The 23416-nt window shown below is 37.4% G+C and overlaps 1 protein-coding gene across 3 annotated transcripts in view; it reads left to right on the plus strand.

Annotated features, from left to right (window-relative positions):
- The window catches only part of svild (supervillin d), a 129385-nt gene that overhangs the window by 100588 nt on the left and 5381 nt on the right, over positions 1 to 23416 (plus strand). For all 3 annotated transcript variants that reach the window (XM_026222771.1, XM_026222772.1, XM_026222774.1), the window contains exons 13-25: positions 121 to 293; positions 11561 to 11716; positions 11814 to 11950; positions 13995 to 14142; positions 14459 to 14604; positions 14717 to 14892; positions 15179 to 15317; positions 15397 to 15694; positions 16042 to 16299; positions 16400 to 16607; positions 16789 to 16922; positions 17247 to 17402; positions 17538 to 17681. In XM_026222771.1, the coding sequence (XP_026078556.1) occupies positions 121 to 293; positions 11561 to 11716; positions 11814 to 11950; positions 13995 to 14142; positions 14459 to 14604; positions 14717 to 14892; positions 15179 to 15317; positions 15397 to 15694; positions 16042 to 16299; positions 16400 to 16607; positions 16789 to 16922; positions 17247 to 17402; positions 17538 to 17681 (2273 nt within the window). The remainder of the gene's footprint in view (positions 1 to 120; positions 294 to 11560; positions 11717 to 11813; positions 11951 to 13994; positions 14143 to 14458; positions 14605 to 14716; positions 14893 to 15178; positions 15318 to 15396; positions 15695 to 16041; positions 16300 to 16399; positions 16608 to 16788; positions 16923 to 17246; positions 17403 to 17537; positions 17682 to 23416) is intronic.

Below are 23416 nucleotides of genomic sequence, written 5' to 3' on the forward strand. Positions count from 1 at the left end.
AAAAGTTAAAGGGAAATTTTATTTCTCCTGTCACCAGTCACAGTTTGTTTTATTCTGTGTAATGTTTAGGGGCATAAAAGTGTAAAATACTCTCATTAATGTATTGCTGATTGATTGCAGACTGACATCAGCAGTTGAGGAACACAAGCGTTCTGTGCGACCCTGCAGGAGAACCAAGAGCTCGAGAAACCCTCTCCGTGCCCTGGCAGCACGAGATGACCTCAAACAGGCTTACACTGAGCAGAGACTCAATGTGGCCTCCGTGGAGACCAAAAGGATACAAATGGAGCGGAGTAAGTTTGTCATTTACATTTTGTAGTGAATTCATGAAATTTCTTCTCCACTTTTACATGTGATATTTCAGCACAAAGTCTTTTGTTCCAGAATTTGAACATGTACATTTTACGATACGATTCAATATATTTATTCTCCCCATAAGGGAAATTTTTATTTGGTGTTGTGCATGCTGCATATATAATCATATATATCACACTTAAAACATTAAAAATACTTGAAAAAATAAATTATATAAAATACAGCAGGTAGCCTGTGCTTATATTTTCTCTAAGCTACTCGGTATTACACCATATTATAGATTTGACACATTTAATAGATGTACAGTATTTTTTATACAGAATAATATGAATTATGTGTTATATTATTCTAAAGAAATTGTGGTTTAGTTTGCAACAGAGCATTGGCAAGTGGTAGCCTGTTTTACTGAGCTAGGCTACGTGGATTTATTTGCAAAATGTCAATATTCTCACATATTAGGCCTATATTTTAATTTATATATTTTTTAAATTCCTTTAATAAAACAACATGCATTTTTGTCATGCAAATACTTTATTATTCGTTACCTGTCCTTTATTTTGACAGATAACTTCTCGGGAAAAAGATATTTGTCTGTACACTGATTAAGAAATTGTTGCGTGTTTTATAAATTATTTCCATTATTTTAGTAAAACATGAGGCACTGTATAATTTCGCTCCCAATTTTTAGGCCTAATTAAAACAAGGAACTAATAAATGAAACCTGCACGTTTTAGCTAAATTATTGAAACTCAAAAGAATGGACTGATTAATAAAACATCTTCACGTTTGAACTCTCATTATAATCAGCAAAATGCAGACGATGTAAAAAAGAGCTTCATTAATTGACAACTTGAGTGATTTTAAAGGGAGCCTTCTTTACTTGCTTTCATATAATTTAAGTAATTAAATAAATTGCAGCTGTGTTTAAATGCTGGAGTGCATCATATTTCTTAAAATATTAGAGTGCAAGATTTGCGCAGTGCGCATGATGCTGAGTGCAACTTGCAGCATTTCTATAAAATTTGGTAAAATTTACTCAGGCTAATGGCATTTTTTGTATGACATTATTTCTTCTTCTTATTATTATTATTATTTCTTTATTTCTTATTTTCCGTCTTCTTCTTCTTCTTCTTCTTCTTCTTCTTCTTCTTCTTCTTCTTCTTCTTCTTCTTCTTATTATTATTATTATTATTATTATTATTATTATTATTGTTATTTAGAATGGCATCTGTTCCATGGACTGGTGCCTTGTTGTGGCAGAACAGCTTGTGAGTCCCAATGACCCTGAAGCTGGCAGGGGCCTTGTACCCCTGGTAGCTTCAAGCAAGCCAGACAGGTCAAAGGCGAGAGACCAGACAAAACCCAGTCCACCCTACTAGCCCGGCAGCAGGGGCTGGTATGCTGAGTATCAGAGCGTGTTTGCTATCACAGCACCTGAGTCGGTCTGTCTCAGCCGCCCAGTGAGCAGAAGAACACATCGCCAGTGGTCACGGGGCAATAGACCTAGTCAGTTGGTCACTGCGGGGCAACTCATAACTGCACCAACCATCACACTTGTTTGTGCTTCGTGAACACTCTCGCCTTGCACGGCAGCACCATTACGCTGCAAAGATGTACCACGAAGACGCGCGATCATTAGACGACTGATCGTCATTTCCAAAAGGCAAATATTCCCCTTCAGAGTCAGAATCGGCGAACAACATTTGCAACACATCCTCATGGTACAACTTTGTATTAGCCACACGGCGATTTTTCTCTCATAAATCTCACCATTTACACTCATGCTATGAAATGAATTGCTTCTGCATCAATGACATGAGAGCTCACCATAGACAGTAAAAGAAATGGACACAGCGACCCCATTGGAACTCAACTGAGACAATTGAAGCCCATTTTTAGCATTTTTTAGCACTTCCGTTTCTGACGCGCAGACACAAACGAAGCTTGACAACGTCAGCAACCTGTCTGACAGATGTAAATCTTCTAGTAGCTGTGCGTGAAAACTGCCATCGTTAATCTTGCAGAGACGGCGAGCTTGAGCTGGGAGTTCTTTGGCGTGAGTGAGCAGGAGTAAGTATTCTGATTAATTATTTTGTATAGTATTTTAAAATGTAACGCCAGTATGCCATATTAAGTTAATTGCCTGCAAGCTTCTCCACCTGTCTGTACGGTTAATGCGACAGAGAGTCGAGTGGTTATGACGCAATCGTTAGCCTATTTTTTACAAAAACTGTTTCTACGGGGCCATAATGTAACATAGAAGGTAATGGAGCCCTTTATACATTGTCGTGTATCTTTAGAAATAAATAATGGACAAACGGAGTCTTTAAACGCCTCAGATGTAAAGTTATTTGCTGTCAAAGTGACGCCAAAATGAATGGGAGTCAATGGGAATGCTAACGCAAGTGAAGTTCTGCTACAAGATGGCAGCACGCAGCCGACTTCAACTTCCGGTCGACTTCCTTGCCGCCTGGAGCTCACTTGCTCTGCTATTTCCTCAAACACTTTGAACAGAAACAATACATAATGTTGGTCTAGAATCAGAGTACTACATGTCTGCCATCTAGTGGAAGGGAATACAAATGAGATATTACACCATATTAGGAACTTCAGTCTATTTTATTAAGGATGAAGTCTTGTCACAATTTTGCGACTTTGGCGCTTAGAGGGTTAAGGACATCTTATTTTTTTTCCTTAAGAAGAAAATAACAGCCGTTATCTGAATGAATTCATGATGCAATGATAAACTCACACTATTGTCTTTTTGCGATTCCGGTAGATTACCCCAATAATCATAATAAGCACGCACCATGAACTGTATATTTTCGTTTTTAAAAAAAAGAGCTGTAGTAATTGACAACTTAAGTGATTTTAAAGGGAGCCTTCTTTACTTGCTTTTAAAGTTGGGCAATAGCATATGGCCTAAAAAAGAAAAAATCCCAGATTTTTTTTTTTTTGAAAAAAAATCTCATTTATGATTTAAACTGATTTTTAAATCAATATCCAAATGAATATTAAATAAAGTTTTAATATAGCTCTTTATCATTCATTTAGCAGTCAAATTTATAACTGCAACAAGATGATAAAAAAAGTAATGTTATTACCTTAATGCTGGTGTAAGGGAAACAGGTCAATTTAGCTTCAAAGGGAATCATGTAAGATTTTAAAGGGAATTTGAACAGAATCACTGTTTCACTGCCCTGCGATTCACTGAACGAGCTGTTTAACATCAAATCTGCGCTGGATATTAATATCCAGAGTATAGTGAAAACACTATCAGTTAGCACAGTAACAAGATCGGCAGTTTAAGACATTAACTTGTAAGCACAAAACACAAGATACTTCTCTTTTCGATATGAATTAGGCTTTATTAGATAAATCTAAGACATATAAACTAATCTAACACATAAACGCACGCACTCACATATTCACACAAGTTGCAGGAAGATCGAAAGTTAGGGAAAGATTAGTTTAAGAATATGGAAATATGGAATCCCAAGTTTACAGCAATACGTTAAATTGCAGAGACATGAACAGCCATCAATCACTTAATTAACCCTCGCATTGAGTTCCTCAATGAGGTTAAAATTATATTTGATACACCAGCACGAATGTCTGAAGGTACATTGCCTGAAGGTGTCCCTTTGTTGTCGCTGATTGGCTGGAAGTTCAGTAGTCACTGAAGTGACCTATTGGGAAGCCCTGGTTGGACGTTGGCTGAAGATGGAGTTGTGTGGCTGGTTGAAGTTGAATGGGCACCCGAGGTCGATGTTACAAAACTTAACTCAGAACACGAAACTCTTAAACGGAAAAGAAAAGAATAAAAGTTTGACGAGACTAGGTTGTGTTTCTTCTCATCGTGGCTAAGTAGCAGCAGGCTGAAGCACGCTGGACCCGCGCTCAAAGAACAGTGATGACAAACAGCATGGCTAAAAGCTAAAGCTAAGAAGCAAAAGCAGAGCTAAAACTAAAAGCAGACATGACTAATATCAGAAGCATAGCTAAAGGCTAAAAGCAGACATGACTAATAGCAGAAGCATAGCTAGAGACTAAAAGCAAGATATTATGGTGTCCTGGGTATTTAAACTGGCCTGTGGCCACACCTCAAATGTGGTCTTGACCAATCAGATATTGTCTTGGCTCGGGGGCATCATAAATCATATGTTTATCTTACCAAGCATGTGGTCCGAATTTTCCCGCTCTTGCAGGGTCTAATTTTGGACATGATCAAGTCAAAGGCTCTTGTGTAGTACTCTCATGGGTTTACACACAATGTCCGGTGTTGCTTATCAATTAAGAACAACAAATTTGACATCTCTTCTCCGAATTGAAATTGTCAATAATTGTTCTAGTGGTGTTAATGTTGAAAGCTGTTCTGTGAAAGCGTTGGTTGGTTGGTTATCTTGCTTGGGACTTGTGGCACAGAATGTTTTATGACTTCCTGTTGCCTTACTGAAGAATTCAGCTCGTGTTTCAGCCACAGCCCTGATCGACTCTTTAATTTGTCTGGTTTGAGTCATTTCTGCTACACTGGAAATACCTTTATTTTTATTTATTTATTTTATTATTTATTTTTATTACTAGCCCTTCATGCATCTAACCATCCACTCAGCGTTAAGAGCTGTTGAGATTAAAACTGGCAGCTCAGCAGTGAGTCAGTGTCATGGACGGAGGACCTGTTAATATATTTTCTAGTCTATAGTTCCATCTCGTTATGCCGCTGGTTTATTTATTTTTATGTTTTTCTTTTCTTATAGAACTTATTTGTAAATAGAGCAGACACTTTCTGTGTGTCTACACCAGACACGAGTTATCACGAGTCATCCATGCCCCACTGCGCTAAAAGTGTGTCTAAACTTGATGACATCACACTATAGTGTCAAATCATCTGAACGCAGTATCAGTGCATTTCATCATAAACAGAACGAGCATCAGTTCACTGATGGGGATCGTGTCCAGTGTATCCATCACCGTGTTCTGATGTCTTTTGTTGGATCGCTCCACTTGTGTCCGGTGTAGACCTGGCGTGCGTTTTTTATTGTTTTATGTTACAGCCCTGCTTGTTTTAATGTTTTTATTAAATATCTGTATTGACTGCATGGTCATATTATTGTATTATTTACTGCCATCCGACCTATAAAAGTAACGCTTGGCGAGTCAATGAATGAGCATTGCTGCAGGTTGATTTTTGGCGGATGTGCTGTGCTTGTGCTGCCGCGGTCATCTTCATTTCGTCAGGTGAAACTCTCTCTCACTCGCAGCAGAGTCTGTGAGCAGCAACAACTTCCCCTCCGCGCGCACTGATACCAAGAAACACGCTCCACCTTCACTCCGTGGATAGTATTTCAGTATGTTTGAAATGTTATGTTCATAACGTAGCCTATAAAAAATACAAATAACAGGAGTTTCAAAGTGGCTTAGGCTATTTTGTGTAAACTTTTTTTCCTTATATCACATGCCAAACTAATAACATTGTAAGCATTAAATATTTAATTGCTGCTTTCTGCTGTGAAAATTTTGTTTGTGATGAAAATAACAGTACATTTTTGTCAGTTATTTTATCTAAACGGATCGATTAACTTCAAGATTTCAAAATCAGATAGCCTACTGATAATGTAGTAGCACTGTAATATCACATTTGTTTGAATGCATTATTACTAAAATGATTGCGTGTGAATCTGTTTAAATCATGCTTTAACCCGAAAATAATCAGTAAAAGAAAGACAAACTCTTATAGCCTGTAACATCCCGCTCGACTATTGCAGTCATTATAACCTTCTGATCAAGCCGTAGATAAATATGTTCAACATGAATTCTTGCTGAATATGCAGTTATATTATGGGCTGTTTGCATGAATTGTACTCGTGATGGAGCACTCTTGGAGCGAGTGAAAAACATGACGCTCATATTCAAGTGTTTGTGCAAAAATTATTAATGCGCATTAATGACAGGGAGGCGCCGTCTCATCACTTTAATTTTTTCCTGATAATGAATTTATAATTTTTTAATTAACATAATATCGTGGTGTCTCACATACATTAAAAATATATCCACAGAAAGCTTGAAATGTTTTTTAAACGAAAATGAATTGTGTAATCTGTGAATGTTGCATTTCTCTCATCGGAGAGAGCCAGCACTGTGAATTTCATCTTGCAGCCGACAAAAAAATTGTTTATTAATGAATAAAATGTCAAATTTTTCACAATTATTAGGCTACTTCTGCATGTGCTTTGTGGCAAACTTAATGCATGTGCTTGAGTGCGGAATATATTAAGATTTGATCATGTAAATTTAATGTAAACCCCTGATTAGTTGAATATAACATACGAACGCCTAGAACTAGAAATTCAGTTCAGCAAGTCAAAGCCTCATAAGACACTGTCCATATGAAAGAGAAACAGATTCACACCTTTATCTCGACCCCCATAAGCCATACATAACAACCCCCAAAAAACCCAACCCCCTCCAGCTGAACTGAATTTGGTCTGTTTTTTGGCTGTGAAGAACGATGTGTTTTCATGTTACTGGGCTGAAACATGTCTGCACTCAGCAGCACTACTCTTTGTATTCATTATTTTTTCGCAGCCCATATTATTATTTTCACAAGACCTAATGATAAGAACAAATTATCAATAATAATGAATCATTATTTTCCAAAAATGATTATTTATGAACATAGCTTTAAGACCAAGCGGAATCCTCTGTTTCCGCCTCACAGTGCGCGGGACTCCGCTCAGTGTCTGCGGTTTGACTTTACTGAATCAGATTGAGGCAAATACAACTTATTGATCACGAGCCCAACATTTAGCAAGGCAGGAAAACATTCATTCTAACGGAAGGAAGACGTATTTCATTGAGCTAATGCTGTTAGAGAGAGAGAAACTAGTTTAGGGTTATTCTTAAAGGGTTAGTTCACCCAAAAATGAAAATTATGTCATTAATAACTCACCCTTATGCTGTTCCAAACATGTAAGACCTCCTTTTATCTTCGGAAAACACAGTTTAAGATATTTTAGATTTAGTCCGAGAGCTCTCAGTCCCTCCATTGAAGCTGTGTGTACGGTATACTGTCCATGTCCAGAAAGGTAAGAAAAACATAATCAAAGTAGTATATGCGGCTGAAACAGGTAGCCTAGTGCATCCCAACATGAACAACATTTTCAACATGAATATTTTAATATAAAATTATAGTCATTATGACCTATAGCTTTTAGAAAAAAAGTTTTTTGAGAAGATGGGGTTGTGCACAATAGGCCCCTGTGGCATGGACTAAGCTTTTTTTCTTAATGGATTTTTTCCTCCTTACATTACTTTTATACTTTAAGTAGTTTTGAAACCAGTACTTTTACACTTTTACCTATGTAAAAAGCTTGAGTTTATACTTCAACTTCTACAAAAGTCTTTTTAAACCCTATTATCTATACTTCTACTTGAGTAATGAATGTGAATACTTTTGACACCAGTGCATCAAGATAATGTCCCACAAATACACAGTCTGGGTTCATCTGTCCACTGTGTGAGGAGGATTCCAGTGGTTGACTAGCAACTTTTTTTGGTGCTGTCAGAGCAGCTAACAGTAAACATCTTTGTTTGACGGACAAGGTGAGGTCCCAATAGTCATTCATGAAAAAATGGCATGGAGTCAAACATATCTCAGTATCCATCAAATAAGATGGGTCCTGTGAAAGAGTCCAAAAAGGTGAAAGAGAGAGGCACTCCCAAATATTTAAAAATGCAAAAAAAATAATTGTGAACAGAGATTGCACTCCAGAAGGAGAAGATGGCAGATTCATATAAAAACATCAAGTAAACCCTATGAAGCAATTTCCAATGAATCATTTGGTGGTTAGTATTTTTAGAAGAAAATTTAAACATTCCCCATATCCGAAAATAAAACATGCACCTCCTCATTAAGATTTTTAGTCCAAACAGTTGTCATAGATAAAGGTTGGTGTGAATGCTCAAGAAGAAAGAGATAGATAACTGCAGCAGAGGAGGGAGATTCCTCAGAGGGAAGGATTAGTTTGCATAAAGGATGAATACAGTTGAGAGTTCCAAGGCACCCCATATGCCCGTAAGGCCAATATAATGCACCAAACCAAGATTTACAATAAACAGAACCCCTGAAAAAGCAAGATGCTTCAATTTATACTGATAAACAATAGATTCCTCAATTGCTCTTTAATACACAGACGTGTCATGATCAAACTAACCTGAAAAAGGGTGGAGGGAAAAGGCTTGAGCATACAGTTTAAAGTTGGGAAAAGAAGGACCTCCATGTAACTTCGTTGTTAGTTAGTCAGTTTAATATAAGGACGTTTCCATCAAGTTTTTTTCAATAGCCAACCGGTGGAGTGAGTGGAATCATGGAAAAAAGAAATGTATATGTGGGAGAACATTAATTTTAATCACCGATATACGAGCATGAAGAGAAGTAGGAAGATTAGGCCAGTTTTCCAAATCTGTGGATATTTGTCTAGAATACTATTATAGCTTTTTTAAGAGAATTTCCTGCAGGGAAGGGAAAATATCTATCCCCAAATACTTAAAGTTATGAACCAATGGAATAGATACAGAAAGGGAAATGGGATGCATCTTAGAATTGAAGGGAAGTGGACATGACTTAAATAAATTTTTAACCTAGAGAGAGATCCAAAATGGTCAAATAAATTAAACACATGAGAAATAGTATGTGAATGCTTCTCCAAAAACAATAAGAAATCTGCAAACAAAGAAATATGCTGAGTATTCCGTATAATTATTGGAGAGATAGTTTCAGATAGTCTGACTGCTTTGAGCTAAGGGTTCAAAGGATAGGGCAAATAACAGAGGAGAAAGCGGGCAACCCTGACAAGTACCTTGATGTATGAAGAATGGGTTAGAGCAAACAGAACCTGTGAGAACAGAGGCTGATGGATTGGCATACAGATTCTGCCAGGTATCTGCCAGATACAGTTCTGCCAGGTAATCCGAATCTGCATAGGTAAATCAAGGATGCAAAAGACTCAGGGGTCACCATCAGTAGAAGTATAGAGGGAAGAATAAAAAGTGTGGAAGGCGATATTAATGTCTTTTGGGTCTGTCATAATGAGCCCAGATTGGGATTTCACTGCTGAAATATTAGCAAACTTTAAGCTAAAAGGTGCCATGGTCTACTTCCTTGAAATTAGTAATTCTGCCTAGATCTCTGAATAAGGAATTCTGCCCCTTGACCTCAGTAATGAATTAAGTTCCTAACCTCCATGATTTTGCTGAGTGTATTGTATGAGAAACAACGTTGATCATCTCTAGTCAGATTGAGAGTCTAGAGTGTCCGCGGATCATTCACAAAACCTTGGTTTATTTCATTGAACTCAGCAAATTTTTTTCTGATTTAATCATGATCCGACAAAAATAAGGAACAGATATTGGCATCACGAACAGCTGAAGATAAAGTAGAAAGTAAAATACAGTCTATTTCGCGAATAGGATTTTCGTAACCTTTCTGGCAATTCAACTATACGCAGATTGCTGCACCTATTGCGATCCTGTAAGTCCAAAACCTGTTGCTTGAGTGCGGCTACTCACCTATCGTGATCTGTGACAACTTTCTTTTGTTCTCTCATCTCCCCTGAAAGAAGATCCAATTTAGAGCATAGTGACTGAACAACTGACATGTGAGAAACTAACACGTTCCACATCGCTATCAACTCATTTCTGAGAATGTCCTCAAAGTGCGCCACAGTGTTCACCATCTTATCCACCATATCGCCCGTGGTCGGTGGCTTGGATTTATTTTTAAACTGAGAAGTCGACGGAGACAACTCCTGCCTTTTCCGATTGTGAGCCATCTGGGAAAGTATTATTAATTAATAAAACTTAAAATAAAACAAAACATTCAGCAAAAAGGGGCCAAATGTACGGACCTCTACTAAAGTGCGACTAGGTTCATGAGCAAGTCACATGACTTTCCACCACATTTTCTAACCAAAAAAAAGGATAAAGCTAGTTATTGACTCATCTATATTTAAACTGCGGAGGATGCTCCAGTCAGTGCAAGTGAAACATCCTTTTAAGTTTTTCTTTACTGTCTTCTGACCACACAGGCTTGATCTGTGTTTTGTTTTGCATAAGCATAGTCTTAAAGGTTGGAATTAGTTTTATGGTATTGTGGACCGAGTTTGCTAGAAATGGCTCAGGTTTGGGAGTAAAGGCATTTTTGATGTTGCCATAACATTTGTCCAAAATCTTGTTGACACGTTCTTTACAATTGACATATTGTCCAGAGCCTTGAAGCAAATGTTCCAATTTAAAGTGATTAAAATCACCCAAAATAAAAATTGCCATTTGGAGTTCACTGCAGCTGATGATGGACACAGTCGGTGATGAGGGAAACAGCTCTTGCTGCATTCCCACTTGGAGGAATATACACAGCACAAATAACAATGTTCCCGGACTCCCTAGGGAGATAAAATTATCTTAGACTAACACATAGGAGTTCAGCATTTTCGTTACAGACTGTATCTCTTAATGTGTATTGTGTGCACCATCGATTAATCACATATCGTATGATTCCTATCAGCGCGGATGAGAGAAAACCCCTCTAATTCAACCGCTGAATCTGGAATATCTTTGTGAAGCCAAGTTTCTGTGAACACCATTAGACTGGAATCCTGAAACTCAAAGTAGCCTGTGATGTTAGTCTGAAGTTCTTTCATTTTATTGCGAAGTGACCTGACATTACACAGTATCATGTAGTGTTGAGGTGGACGATTCTTTGTCCGCCGGAGTCGCTGTCTTATCTACCCCTCATCTGCCTCTCCTCTGCAGTCTTCTGTGTCACTCTGGCCGTAGTAATAGCTTCAGGCAGATCTACAGTGGAAGAAAGATTTGCATAACCGAGCGACAGAAGCATATCTCTGGTGTAAGTGATTCGTAGAGAGTCAGAGGCGCCCATTCCAGTTGTTAGCAAGCACATGGTGAAGGTTATCCACAGACACAGCGTCCTGCGCACATTCCCAGTAAGTTCCGTAACATATTGCTCTCACAATCACAAAAAGACTTATAAAACAAACTAATAAAGCTAGTAAAAAAAAATAGATATAAAATACCAGCATACACGCCCGGTCCGCTTTCAGAGCAGCGCCACTATGCTGCTTAAGTTGTGGCACATTCCTGTCTTCACTATTGAAGTAGCAATTAAAATGGTGATGTAGCAAAAAATAACAATTATTTAATTATAAATGTCTCTTCTGTGTGTCTACAGTGGCCAAGCACTCAAATTTGGCAGACGCTGCTCTGGCAGGTCTGGCCAGCAAGGAAAACTTCAAGAAAGTCAATCTGCGGAGCGTGAAGTCCACTGAGGTGGTGACCAACAACAGCGCTGTACCTTTCCACAAGCTTATGCTCATCCACATTAAAGGTAAAGTGGTCAATTTTCATGCAAAATATCAGTTCAAATCAATCCTATACATCCTAAATGTTTATGTTGTTCTTTTAATACTTGACTTCTCATGCAGGGCGGAGGCATATTCAGGTGCGTCTGGTTGAACCCACAGCCCGCTCTCTAAACAGTGGTGACTGCTATCTTCTTATCACTCCCAAATACTGCTTCTTCTGGAGTGGAGAATTTGCCAATGTAATCGAAAAAGCCAAGGTACTTTTAGTTTACTATTTTATTTTTATTTTTATTTACATTTTCTTTTCATTTTAGTTTGTTTTAATATATATATATTTTTGCTTTCTCTTATGTTTTTATTTTTTATTTAGCTTTTTTATTTTATTTTTAGCTTTAAGAAATTTTAGTGCTTCAGTTTATTTATTACAGGGCTTTTTACATGTTTCACACTTTTCACACTTTCCCCGGGTTTATCCTGGGTTTTCTTTAGATGAAGTCTCACACTTTACATTTCTGAACACCAATTAACATTTTTATTTGCATATTTCTGGTGGCACTGCAGTGTTGGGTTAACACTGCAAAAGTGGTGTGGGCAGGGTTTTAAACTCCGGGAGAAAGCATAATTTTTTTTTATTTGTATTTTTTTAAGTTTGTTTTATTTGTTTTTCATCTTATATTTATATTTGATTTTAATTAATGTACCGAATATTGTTTTTACTTGTTTTAAATAACAAACACTGTATTTAAATATTTAGTCCTTTTTTAATTGTGTTGATTTTGGCCCTCATTTAACAAAAACAAAAACAAATCATTATCTCATCAAATTAGAATATGGTGATATGCCAATCAGCTAATCAACTGAAAACACCTGCAAAGGTTTTCTGAGCCTTCAAAATGGTCTCTCAGTTTGTTTCACTAGGCTACACAATCATGGGGAAGACTGCTGATCTGACAATTGTCCAGAAGACAATCATTGGCCCCCTTCACTAGGAGGGTAAGCCATAAACATTCATTGCCAAAGAAGCTGGCTGTTCAGAGAGTGCTGTATCCCAGCATGTTAACAGAAAGTTGAGTGAAAGGAAAAAGTGTGGAAGAAAAAGATGCACAACCAACTGAGAGAACCACAGCCTTATGAGGATTATCAAGCAAAATCGATTCAAGAATTTGAGTGAACTTCACAAGGAATGGACTGAGGCTGGGGTCAAGGCATACAGATGTTTCAAGGCACTTGGCTACAGTTGTCGTATTCCTCTTGTTAAGCCACTCCTGAATCACAGACAACGTCAGAGGCGTCTTACCTGGGCTAAGGAGAAGAAGAACTGGACCGTTGCCCAGTGGTCGAAAGTCCTCTTTTCAGATGAGAGCAAGTTTTGTATTTCATTTGGAAACTAAGTTTCTAGAGTCTGGAGGAAGGATGGAGAAGCTCATCGCCCAAGTTGCTTGAAATACAGTATTAAGTTTCAACAGTCTGTGATGATTTTGGATGCAATGTCATCTGCTGGTGTTGGTCCATTATGTTTTTTGAAAACCAAAGTCACTGCTCCCGTTTACCAAGAAATATTAGAGCACTTCATGCTTCCATCTGCTGACCAGCTTTTTGAAGATGCTGATTTCATTTTCCAGCAGGATTTGGCACCTGCCCACACTGCCAAAAGTTGGTTAAATGACCATAGTGTTAGTGTGCTTGACTGGCCAGCAAACTAACCAGACCTGAATTCCATAGAGAATCAATGGGGTATTGTCAAGAGGAAAATGAGAAACAACAGACCAAAAAATGCAGATGAGCTGAAGGCCACTGTCAAAGAAACCTGGGTTTCCATACCACCTCAGCAGTGCCACAAACCGATCACCTCCATGCCACGCCATATTGAGGCAGTAATTAAAGCAAAAGGAGCCCCTACCAAGTATTGAGTGCATGTACAGTAAATGGCCAACAGTTCACTAAAAAAAAAAAGTTTTATTCATTTTTTGTATTTTTATTATTTATTTATTTTGGTCTTGTGAAGTATTCTAATTTGTTGAGATGAATTGGTGGGTTTTTGTTAAATGTGAGCCAAAATCATCACAATTAAAAGAACCAAAGACTTAAACTACTTCAGTCTGTGTGCATTGAATATATTTAATACACAAGTTTCACAATATTCAATTGCTGAAATAAATGAACTTTTCCATGACATTCCAATATATTGAGATGCACCTGTACATAAAAAAAACATAAACCATAAAAAAGAAGTGGTCAAAAATAAGGTTGAATTGCAAATTGTGCTCATATTCAAAGTTGTTTTTTATGTGTGTATGTCAGGGCTCAGAGATGGCTCAGTACGTCCAGACAAAGAGAGATCTGGGTTGCAAAGCTCCCCAGGTCACTGTGCTGGAGGAGGGAATCAACACAGACAACCGTTCAGCCAAAGAGTTCTGGAGTCTGCTGGGAGGAAAGGTTGATTACAGAGGTACAGGAACATAACCTGCCAGGCCTTGTATAATGAACACCAGTGTTTAAGTGACAATATTTCACTCACTATAAGCAGACTCATTCATTAGTAATTGTGTATAAGCATACCATTGACTCAAGGGCCAGAATTCACTCATATCGCATAATCAAGTTCAGTTTGTCCTCATCAAGTTCATTTTAAGCTTCTCCAGTTTAAATATGTGTAGATATTTGTCAGTGTTTTTTTTTTATTTTTTATATATATATATATATATATATATATATATATATATATATATATATATATACATGTTTCTTTGTGTGTGTTTTACCAGGTGCAGGGGAGCCGGAGGAAGATGAACTGTATGAAAGTGCTGTAGTGGAGTCAAACTGTGTCTACAGGCTTGTGGAAGATAAGCTGATTCCTTATGAGGAGGCCTGCGCGTCCATCCCTACTGTGTCTCTCCTTAACTCTAAAGAGGTGTGACATGTATAGGCTCTTGTTGTGAATGTTCAATGTGTGCATGTTTGTGTGTCTTGTACTTGATCCCATTATATTACTTATAGAACTTAACTCGGTGTATATGTGGCAGGTGCTTGTGTTTGACTTCGGTAGCGAGGTGTATGTCTGGACAGGAAAGGATGTTCCTTTGAGTGACAGGAAGGTGGCAGTACAGCTGGGCAAACAGATCTGGAGTGGAGCATATGACTACAGCACTTGCAGGGTCAACCCTCTTGACCCCTCCTCAGCTAATAAAGACACCCCTAAGTGAGTGACCTCTCCACTGACTATGTTCTCTGTTGGCGTTGTTCTCTCTTTTAGGACCCATCTTAGTGGATAATGAATTTGTATGTGATGTCCTGAGCTTCAGAAGAGTGGTTGAATTAAGCTATATCAATACTGTCACCAAGTGGTTTAACTTGATTATAGCATATTACTGGTGAAGTATTCTGTTTTTATTTTGTTTTGTGTTTTTCAATAACTGTTACTTGAACCAAATCTCATGAGAATCATACTCCTTTTCTTTCTTTTTTGTGTCATTGTTTGTGAGCAGAAAAGGTGAGGGCAGGCCGAGCTGGGCCCTGTTTGGCCGGCTATCAGAACACAATGAAACTGCTCTGTTCAAAGAGAAGTTTTTAGACTGGGCAGAGAGGAAGCCCCCTAAGGATGAACCAGTGGTGGAGGAAGTGAAGGTAACACATAGCAAGACACTCAAAAAGGTTTCCAAACATTCTTCTGTCCTATGTAAATATTTCTCAATTTTTCCTCAAGAGTCCAGTCAGTCAGCTCCTTCCCACCAGTGACTCAGAGCTGAAGCCGTGTGATGTTACAGAGATGTTGGCAGGAGCCCCAGGCCCTGTGAAGATGGTGCTGGAGGGTGTGGATGTGCAGAGAGGTTATGGATTGGTCATGTCTGAGGATGGGCGGCAGGCTGAGCTGGCCACTTTAGCTGTGGATGCATGGCACATACGTGAGTTTGATGACTTCGAGATACCGCCAGAGAGCGTGGGTCAACTGCATGAAGGGGATACCTATGTCATTCGCTGGAAATACTCTGTCACTAATGTTGGTGAGTAAGGCATGGTACTTAATTGCCGTTTTACTATATTTAAGGCAAAAATACTGCCTTGGTGGACATAATATAATTCTTTTATATATTTATATAATATAATTATATATATATATATATATATATATATATATATATATATATATATATATATATATATATATATATATATATATATATATATATATATGCATATATGCATATATGCATATTATTTAGATTTTTTTATGATGAAAAAAGACCAGCTAGGTAAAGTTGATAATCACATTCAGTTTGGACTCAGCAATTGTATCAACTGTGAAAATGGCTGAATAAGGTGATAAATATTTTATTGTATGTGTTCACAGTGGGTAAGAGACAAAAGCCTGGTGAAATGAGTACAGCTGGCCCAGGCAGGGAACGCACAGCATGTTTCTTTTGGCAGGGACATCACTCTAGTGTCAGTGGGCGTGGCACATCTGCCCTTATGACGGTAGAGCTGGGCAACCACAGGGGGGCGCAAGTGCTGGTCACACAGGGAAAAGAACCACCCTGCTTCCTCCAACTCTTCCAGGGAGGGCTAGTCATCCACCGGGGCTCCAGGGATGATAGCTCCAAAAACACGGGTAATAACTGAAGACAACAATCAGCAAAATTCACCAGACCTCTTTTATAATTAAAACAATTGCATGTGAATGTGTGATTTTAATGTTGTTTTCCTGTCAGGAGACTGGCGTTTATTCTGTGTGCGTGGAGAGACAGAGATGGAAGGCTTGCTGGTTGAAGTAGAGTGCTGTTGTGCCAGTCTGCGCTCTCGAGCTAGTTTGCTACTGCTGGGGGTACAGAAGGGACAGCTCTACCTGTGGCACGGCTGTAAGTCTCATCCAGGTGCCCGAAAAGTGGGCAAGAGGACAGTGGAGCGCCTCACTCAAACGTGAGCAGATTTATTCATACAGACACACACTTTCTTTGAAGGCTGTGCAATTAATCGTATGCTATTGTCATGTGCATCAGTAAAGCCGGTCCCGTGATTAGTAGTAAATCACCATAACAGCCCTAATTTCTTTACCGAAATTATAACCTTATGGTGATTTGTGTATAAATGCATATTACAGTTGTCCTTGTGAGCTGGGTTTGAACAGTAACAGCAGTTTGAAAGTGCATGAAATAGAGGAAGGAACTGAGCCCAAGGAATTCTGGGATGCTCTTGGCAAGCAGGACAGGAAAGCCTATGACTGCATGCTGCAAGGTACAAACAGTCTGTTTCTTTGTTCTTGATGTTAAATTGTTATTATAGCATACATTTTCAATGCCATGGCTTTGTTCCTAATCTAGTGAGCCATCTACTGCTGACAGAGGAAGGCCGTATCTGAAATGAAACCTAAGAAGCTTATTTTAAACACTCTATTGTGCACCAATAAGCAACGCTGTGCAATTTTTATATGGCTGTGACGCCTTTACATGCTGGCAGTGTAGGCAACCTACTACGTTTTGAAGTGGAGCCGATGAGCTTGTGTGATTTTGATCTGATTCAGTTATGTTTACAAATATAAAATTCTCTGTTTGCTTGCAGATCCAGGGAAGTATAATTTCACACCATGTCTTTTCCGTCTGAGTGCCAGTGGTGGGACTTTTCAGGCAGAGGAACTGTTTGGGCCCGCCCAGGTGATAGGAACTGTCATGGCCATGCCGTTCCTGCAGGAGAACTTGTATTCAGCCCCTCAGCCTGGTATATAATGTCATTAAATGGGACTGTAATCATGGGTTCTTATAATGTGAATTGATATTGATATTGTATCATGTGTTTCACATTATACGGTGTCAAAAGTTTATATTGTTTCTCTATCTTTCTTGTTCTCTGTAGCCCTGTTCTTGGTGGATAACAGGATGGAAGTGTACCTGTGGCAAGGACAGCAGCCAGAAGATACAGAATGTACTGGCTCGGCTAAGATCCGCTGGGACAATGAGAGGAAGTGTGCCATGGAGACAACACTACAGTACTGCCAAGGTTAGGATATACCCATACGTAAAGTAATATATGAAGAGTTTGGTTCGAATAAATCCTTTTAGATTTTTTTTTGAGTAAAAATGTTTTCTTTACTAAGAAAGTGCCAAATGAAAACCACTATTTTCTGTTTCAAACTTTCACATAGCATATTTAGGTTATAATAACATTAAGACATTTTAATTCAGGTTTTATTATACTTTTTTTTTTTTTTCTCAAAATGCAATAAATCCATTGAATCATTATGAAAGTTATTTTACTGATGAAAATAAACAAAATAGTAAGTTGATCCACATATGACAGCCTCTGAACTTGGTCAATACTAATCTTATATACCATATTTTCCGGACTATAAGTCCCACTTTTTTTCATAGTTTGGCTGGTCAAAATGCTCAGTGCTCCTGTAGTCTACAACTGTGCACCATAGAGAAAGCGCCCTCTCGTGGCTGTAGACGATAATGTTTTCTCTTGGTTCTTGGTTCTAAATAAATGCAACTTATAGTCCAGCGCGACTTATATATGTTTTTTTCCTCGTCATGATGTATTTTTGGACTGGTGCGACTTATAGTCTGAAAAAATACGGTACAGGCACTGGACTAAAAATTGATTCATCAGTCAACACTTCCAAAATGAATTCAGTGGGTCATCTTGTTAAGGCTATAAATTAATTACAGCAATAAAATAACATTTAATCATGAACAAGAACATGAACAACATCAAATTAGACCACAGAAATTCCAAAATGGCATTTACATTACACTCAACATCTTTGCCATGTTACATTCATTTAGTTGACTAGTGCTATACGCTGGATTAACAAAAACATAAATGGCATTAATAAAAACACTGACAAGCTACGCAGTATGGTCATCATAATCGAATGTGATTCCTCTTATGAACACGATAAAGCACAGCTTGTGAGTGATCTATGGCTCTGTATATTAAATGCATCTGAATAATTTCTATCTGAAAACACGTGATGGAGATTTACCGGTACTAATAATAACAGAATCAGCTTTACTGACGAGATGCGCATGACAATCACATGCAATTTATTGTGCAGCCCTTGTTTGTTGATCACAAAGTACAAAGTATATGAGGCAAACTAGGATGCCGCGTGTATTCAGAGCACCGCCATTACATTGGTGCGCTGTGATTGGTTGAGAGGATATATCGCATTCTGCAAAAAAGGGAGACTGGCGTTTGTCCGGTTTGGAAAAAAAGGGAGAAAACATATGAGTTTTAATATGAATGTTACACAGGAACATTTTAATATGTACAATATGTTGGAAAAAAAAGGGATGTATAAATGTAATTTATGGAAAACATGGTTTGCACATATATTTTTAATGTTACTACTTGTCAGGTGAGGCAAGGGAAGAAAGGATTAAAGGATGCCGAGGTTAATGGGATTTTTTTTTTTTTTTTTTTTTTTTTTTTTTGACAAGCTACGCAATAACGCATTCATAATCGCAAATGAATCGCATGCGGTTATGAACGTGATATTGCGTAGCTTTTCAAACTACGGCTCTGTATATTAAGTGCCGCTCCATTTGAAAGCAGGTGATGGACATTTACGCTTATCACAGAACCGGCTTAACTGACAAGACACGCATGACAATCGCATGTGATTAATCATGCAGCCCTAAAATATATATATATATATATATATATATATATATATATATATACACACACACACACACACACACACACACACACACACATATATATATATATATATATATATATATATATATATATATATATATATACACATACATACACATATACAGGGTTTTTCCTTCATTAAAATTTTTTTGGCGGCTGGCAAAACGATTTTTTGTCCCGCTAAAGCCTTATTTGATCTGTAACTGGGTTTTGTGAATGAAGCAGGCTACTGAAAATCAACTGATCCTAAGGCCCCGTGTCCACCAAAGAGTTTTAGGCAGCTGAAAACGCCAGGCGCTCTGCTGAAAACGACCACCTGTGAGCACTTGAGAGCGCTTTTTGTGGCGCAGCGTTTTCTTCAGTTGAGACGCTTAGGTTGCTATGATACGGAATATCCGCTAAACTGTTACTTTTATCTGATTTGTTAAATTATTTTTTTTCCGAATAAAATGCTCTGGATGCTAAGAAACCAGCAATATTAATTTTTATTCCATTTTTGTTGTTGTAGCGCATGTTGACATGTCGTTGTAACAAAATGACAGAGATACAACCCTCTTGCACTCTGATTTGTTAGCTGACTAGAAAGTGACAGTGATGAACGCAGTGTTTTATCCAAAGTTGAACATTCTTCAACTCTCGGCGCGAGAAAAAAACGCCCGAACGCTCAGCGCGAAAAAGACGCTCAGCGCTCGGCATGCTACAGCACTCCCATTGAGAACTGCAGAAAATATATACTAGCCGCGTGGGGAAACGCTTTGGTGGACACAGGGCCTAAAGGTCGGAAGACGAATCCATGTTTCACGTGTTGCAATCGGAAATTATTTCTGCTGAATTACCGCTGGGTGTGAATTGCAGTCAAAAAAAGTTGCCTTATCTTCTCTTACAACTTGTGACAAGCAATTCCGCACATGCAGCTGACATAACTTTAAATAAACGTAACAAAAAAATCTATCCAGTTATGAAGCATTTTGTGTGTGTGTTGACATATCTTTCGCAATGTCCTAACAGCCATGATTACCACACAACACGTCCGCTAAAGTCTGATTCGTGACCTCATGACTCTTTTGAGCCGATTCATTATAATGAATTGTTAAAGCAATTGGTCTGCCCGTCAGTGTCTGAATCGGTGTATAACAAATCATTACTTCTTAGAAGAACATACACATCTGGAATGAGAAATTGTGCTTACATCATTTAGCAAGAGTGTTAATGTGGATTATTAACCTTAATAATCCACAATATGTATAGGCCTATGACAATGTGTAGTAAATTACATATAAAATCATTTAGTTTAAAGTTGGACTGGAGTGAGATTAAACTAGATCAAAGCACAAAGCAAGCTGTTGCTAGCTAGCTGCTAATTTTATATGGCAAAAATAACACTATTACACCTTTTACCGCTACGTTTTAATTGATATGATTATACTAAAATAATTATCAGGTCTTTCAAAAAAGGATTTTATCTTTCTAAATCACAGCTCTTTTTTGCAAAGATGGCAAGAAAGGATGACAGTGATCATTCTTTCATGAATAAATAGGATAAGAAAAATCACAAACTGTTTCTTTGTATTTATTTTAAATGTAACATTTATTGTCAATATTGGGCTTGCGGATCATGTGGGTATAGGGTACTCTTTGCTGTGTGTGGATGACCATGTCGGTCAGCCACCACCGAAGACAAGTTTTGACGCAGGAAAAACCCTGCACATATATATATATATATATATATATATATATATATATATATATATATATATATATATATATATATATATATATATATATATATATATATATATATATATACACACACACACTCATAAGATAACCTGGAGATTTGGTTTGTATAGCACGAACCATTCAATTTAACTATACAAAAATATTAATAATAGTTATAATATTATTACACTTTATTTATTATTTTTTAAATAAAATAATAAACTAAATAATTATGTGTGATATTACTATTTTATATTAAAAGGTTGGGCCTAGTATTAAATACAAATTATTTATTATATAGTAAACTTAAAAATAAAATACTAATATTTACTACTACTTTCATTGTTTGCCTCTTTAAGAAGAATTGCTTTATGTATTCCACAATTTTTAAGTCGCTTTGCATAAAAGCGTCCAAAAAATACCAAAAAGTAAATAAGTGTTTTCATCATTTTCAAATTTAAAATCAGCAGGCTTTTATTTTGGCGTGTTGTCTGCTAATAAGTTTTTCGGATTTAGCACTGCTGCTGATTAAAGAGCTTCAGTGAATGAATGTCACCGTATTGGATTGTGCTTTGTAAATGGCTTGTGATAGCCTAGATGTATGCTTTCAGATGGAACAGAAATCTTATCTTAAATCTTATTTAGTACAGTTTGTCAATCTAAAATGGTAATTGGGCATCAACAGCTGTCAACCATGTCGGGACGCAAATGCACTGTCAGATCTGTTTACAGTGCATGTTTTATTTTGGCCTGTGGACAGCTTAATGTGCACCCCTGTATATATGAATGTATGTATGCATGTATGCATGTATGTATATATGTATATATGTATATATATATATATATATATATATATATATATATATATACATACAGTGGGGCTCGAAAGTTTGGGCACCCTTAGTAGAATCTGTGAAAATGCAAGTAATTTTCAAAAAATAAGAGAGATCATACTAAATGCATGTTATTTTTTATTTAGTACTGTCCTGAGTAAGATATTGTACATAAAAGATATTAACATTTAGTCCACAAGACAAAAAAAAATGCTGAAATTATTAAAATAACCCCACTCAAAGGTTTGGGAACCCTTGGTTCTTAGTACTGTGTGTGGTCACCTGATGATCCTCGACTGTCTTTCTGTTTTGTGATGGTTGTGCATGAGTCCCTTGTTTGTTCTGAACAGTTAAACTGAGCAGCGTTCTTCAGAGAAATCTTTAAGGTGCTGCAGATTCTTCAGTTTTCCAGCATCTTTGCATATTTGAATCCTTTCCAGCAGTGACTTTATGATTTTGAGATACATCTTATCACACTGAGGATATTTGAGGGACACAAAAACAACTATTTAAAAAGATTCAAACATTCACTGATGCTCCAGAAGGTAACAAGATGCATTAAGAGCTGAAAAAAGTGAAAACTTTTGAACACGATGAAGATGGCCAAATTTATCTTATTTTGTTGAAATATAATTTTTTTTCCATTTAGTTCTGCCCTTCGTAAGCAACAGAAGATACTTGTATGTTTCCCGGTACACAAATTAAGTACAATTTACCTTGATCTTCAAATTCCAAAAGTTTTCACCCCCCAGCTCCTAATGCATCTTGTTTCCTTCTGGAGCATCCGTGAGTGTTTGAATCTTTTGAATCTGGCAGAATTCGTGCTCTGCATTTAACCCTTCCAAAGTGCACATACAAAGCAGTGAACACACACAAAGCAGTGAACACACACCCGGAGCAGTGGGCAGCCATTTATGCTGCGGCACCCGGGAGCAGTTGGGGGTTCAGTGCCTTGCTCAAGGGCACCTAAGTCATGGTATTGCTGGCCCGAGACTCGAACCCACAACCCTAGGGTTAGGGGTAAATCTCTCTAACCACTAGGCCAAGACTTCGCACGATTTCCACATTTAAATGGAATGTTCTTTAGATTTACATTTTCTTATGTACCATAAATGGACAATCCTTTATGCAGAAATATCTAAAAAATTATAGCATAGGCTTATCTTTAGTAGCAAATAAATCCAGCACAATATATACAAATTGAACATGGTTTAATTTTACCTCATGTAAAAATGCATGATTTTCATTCATCTTTGGAACACAAATGAAAAGTATTTTTTAATGAAATCTCTGTGCTTTATGTCCCTCTATTGACAGCCTATGCAATTACCATTTCAAGATCCAATATGGTATAGCTGTCAGATATCAGTAAAAAGGATCCTCATTAGTGTTCCAAAAATTTACAAAAGTCTAACTGGACTGGAATGAGATTTTTCAATATTAATATTATGAGTGAACTAACCCTTTCAGTTAGATTACTTACCTCGAATTAATGCTAAATTATCTGCATATACA

The sequence above is a fragment of the Carassius auratus genome, chromosome 37 (genome assembly GCF_003368295.1).
Source record: "Carassius auratus strain Wakin chromosome 37, ASM336829v1, whole genome shotgun sequence".
NCBI classification, from domain to species: Eukaryota; Metazoa; Chordata; class Actinopteri; order Cypriniformes; family Cyprinidae; genus Carassius; species Carassius auratus.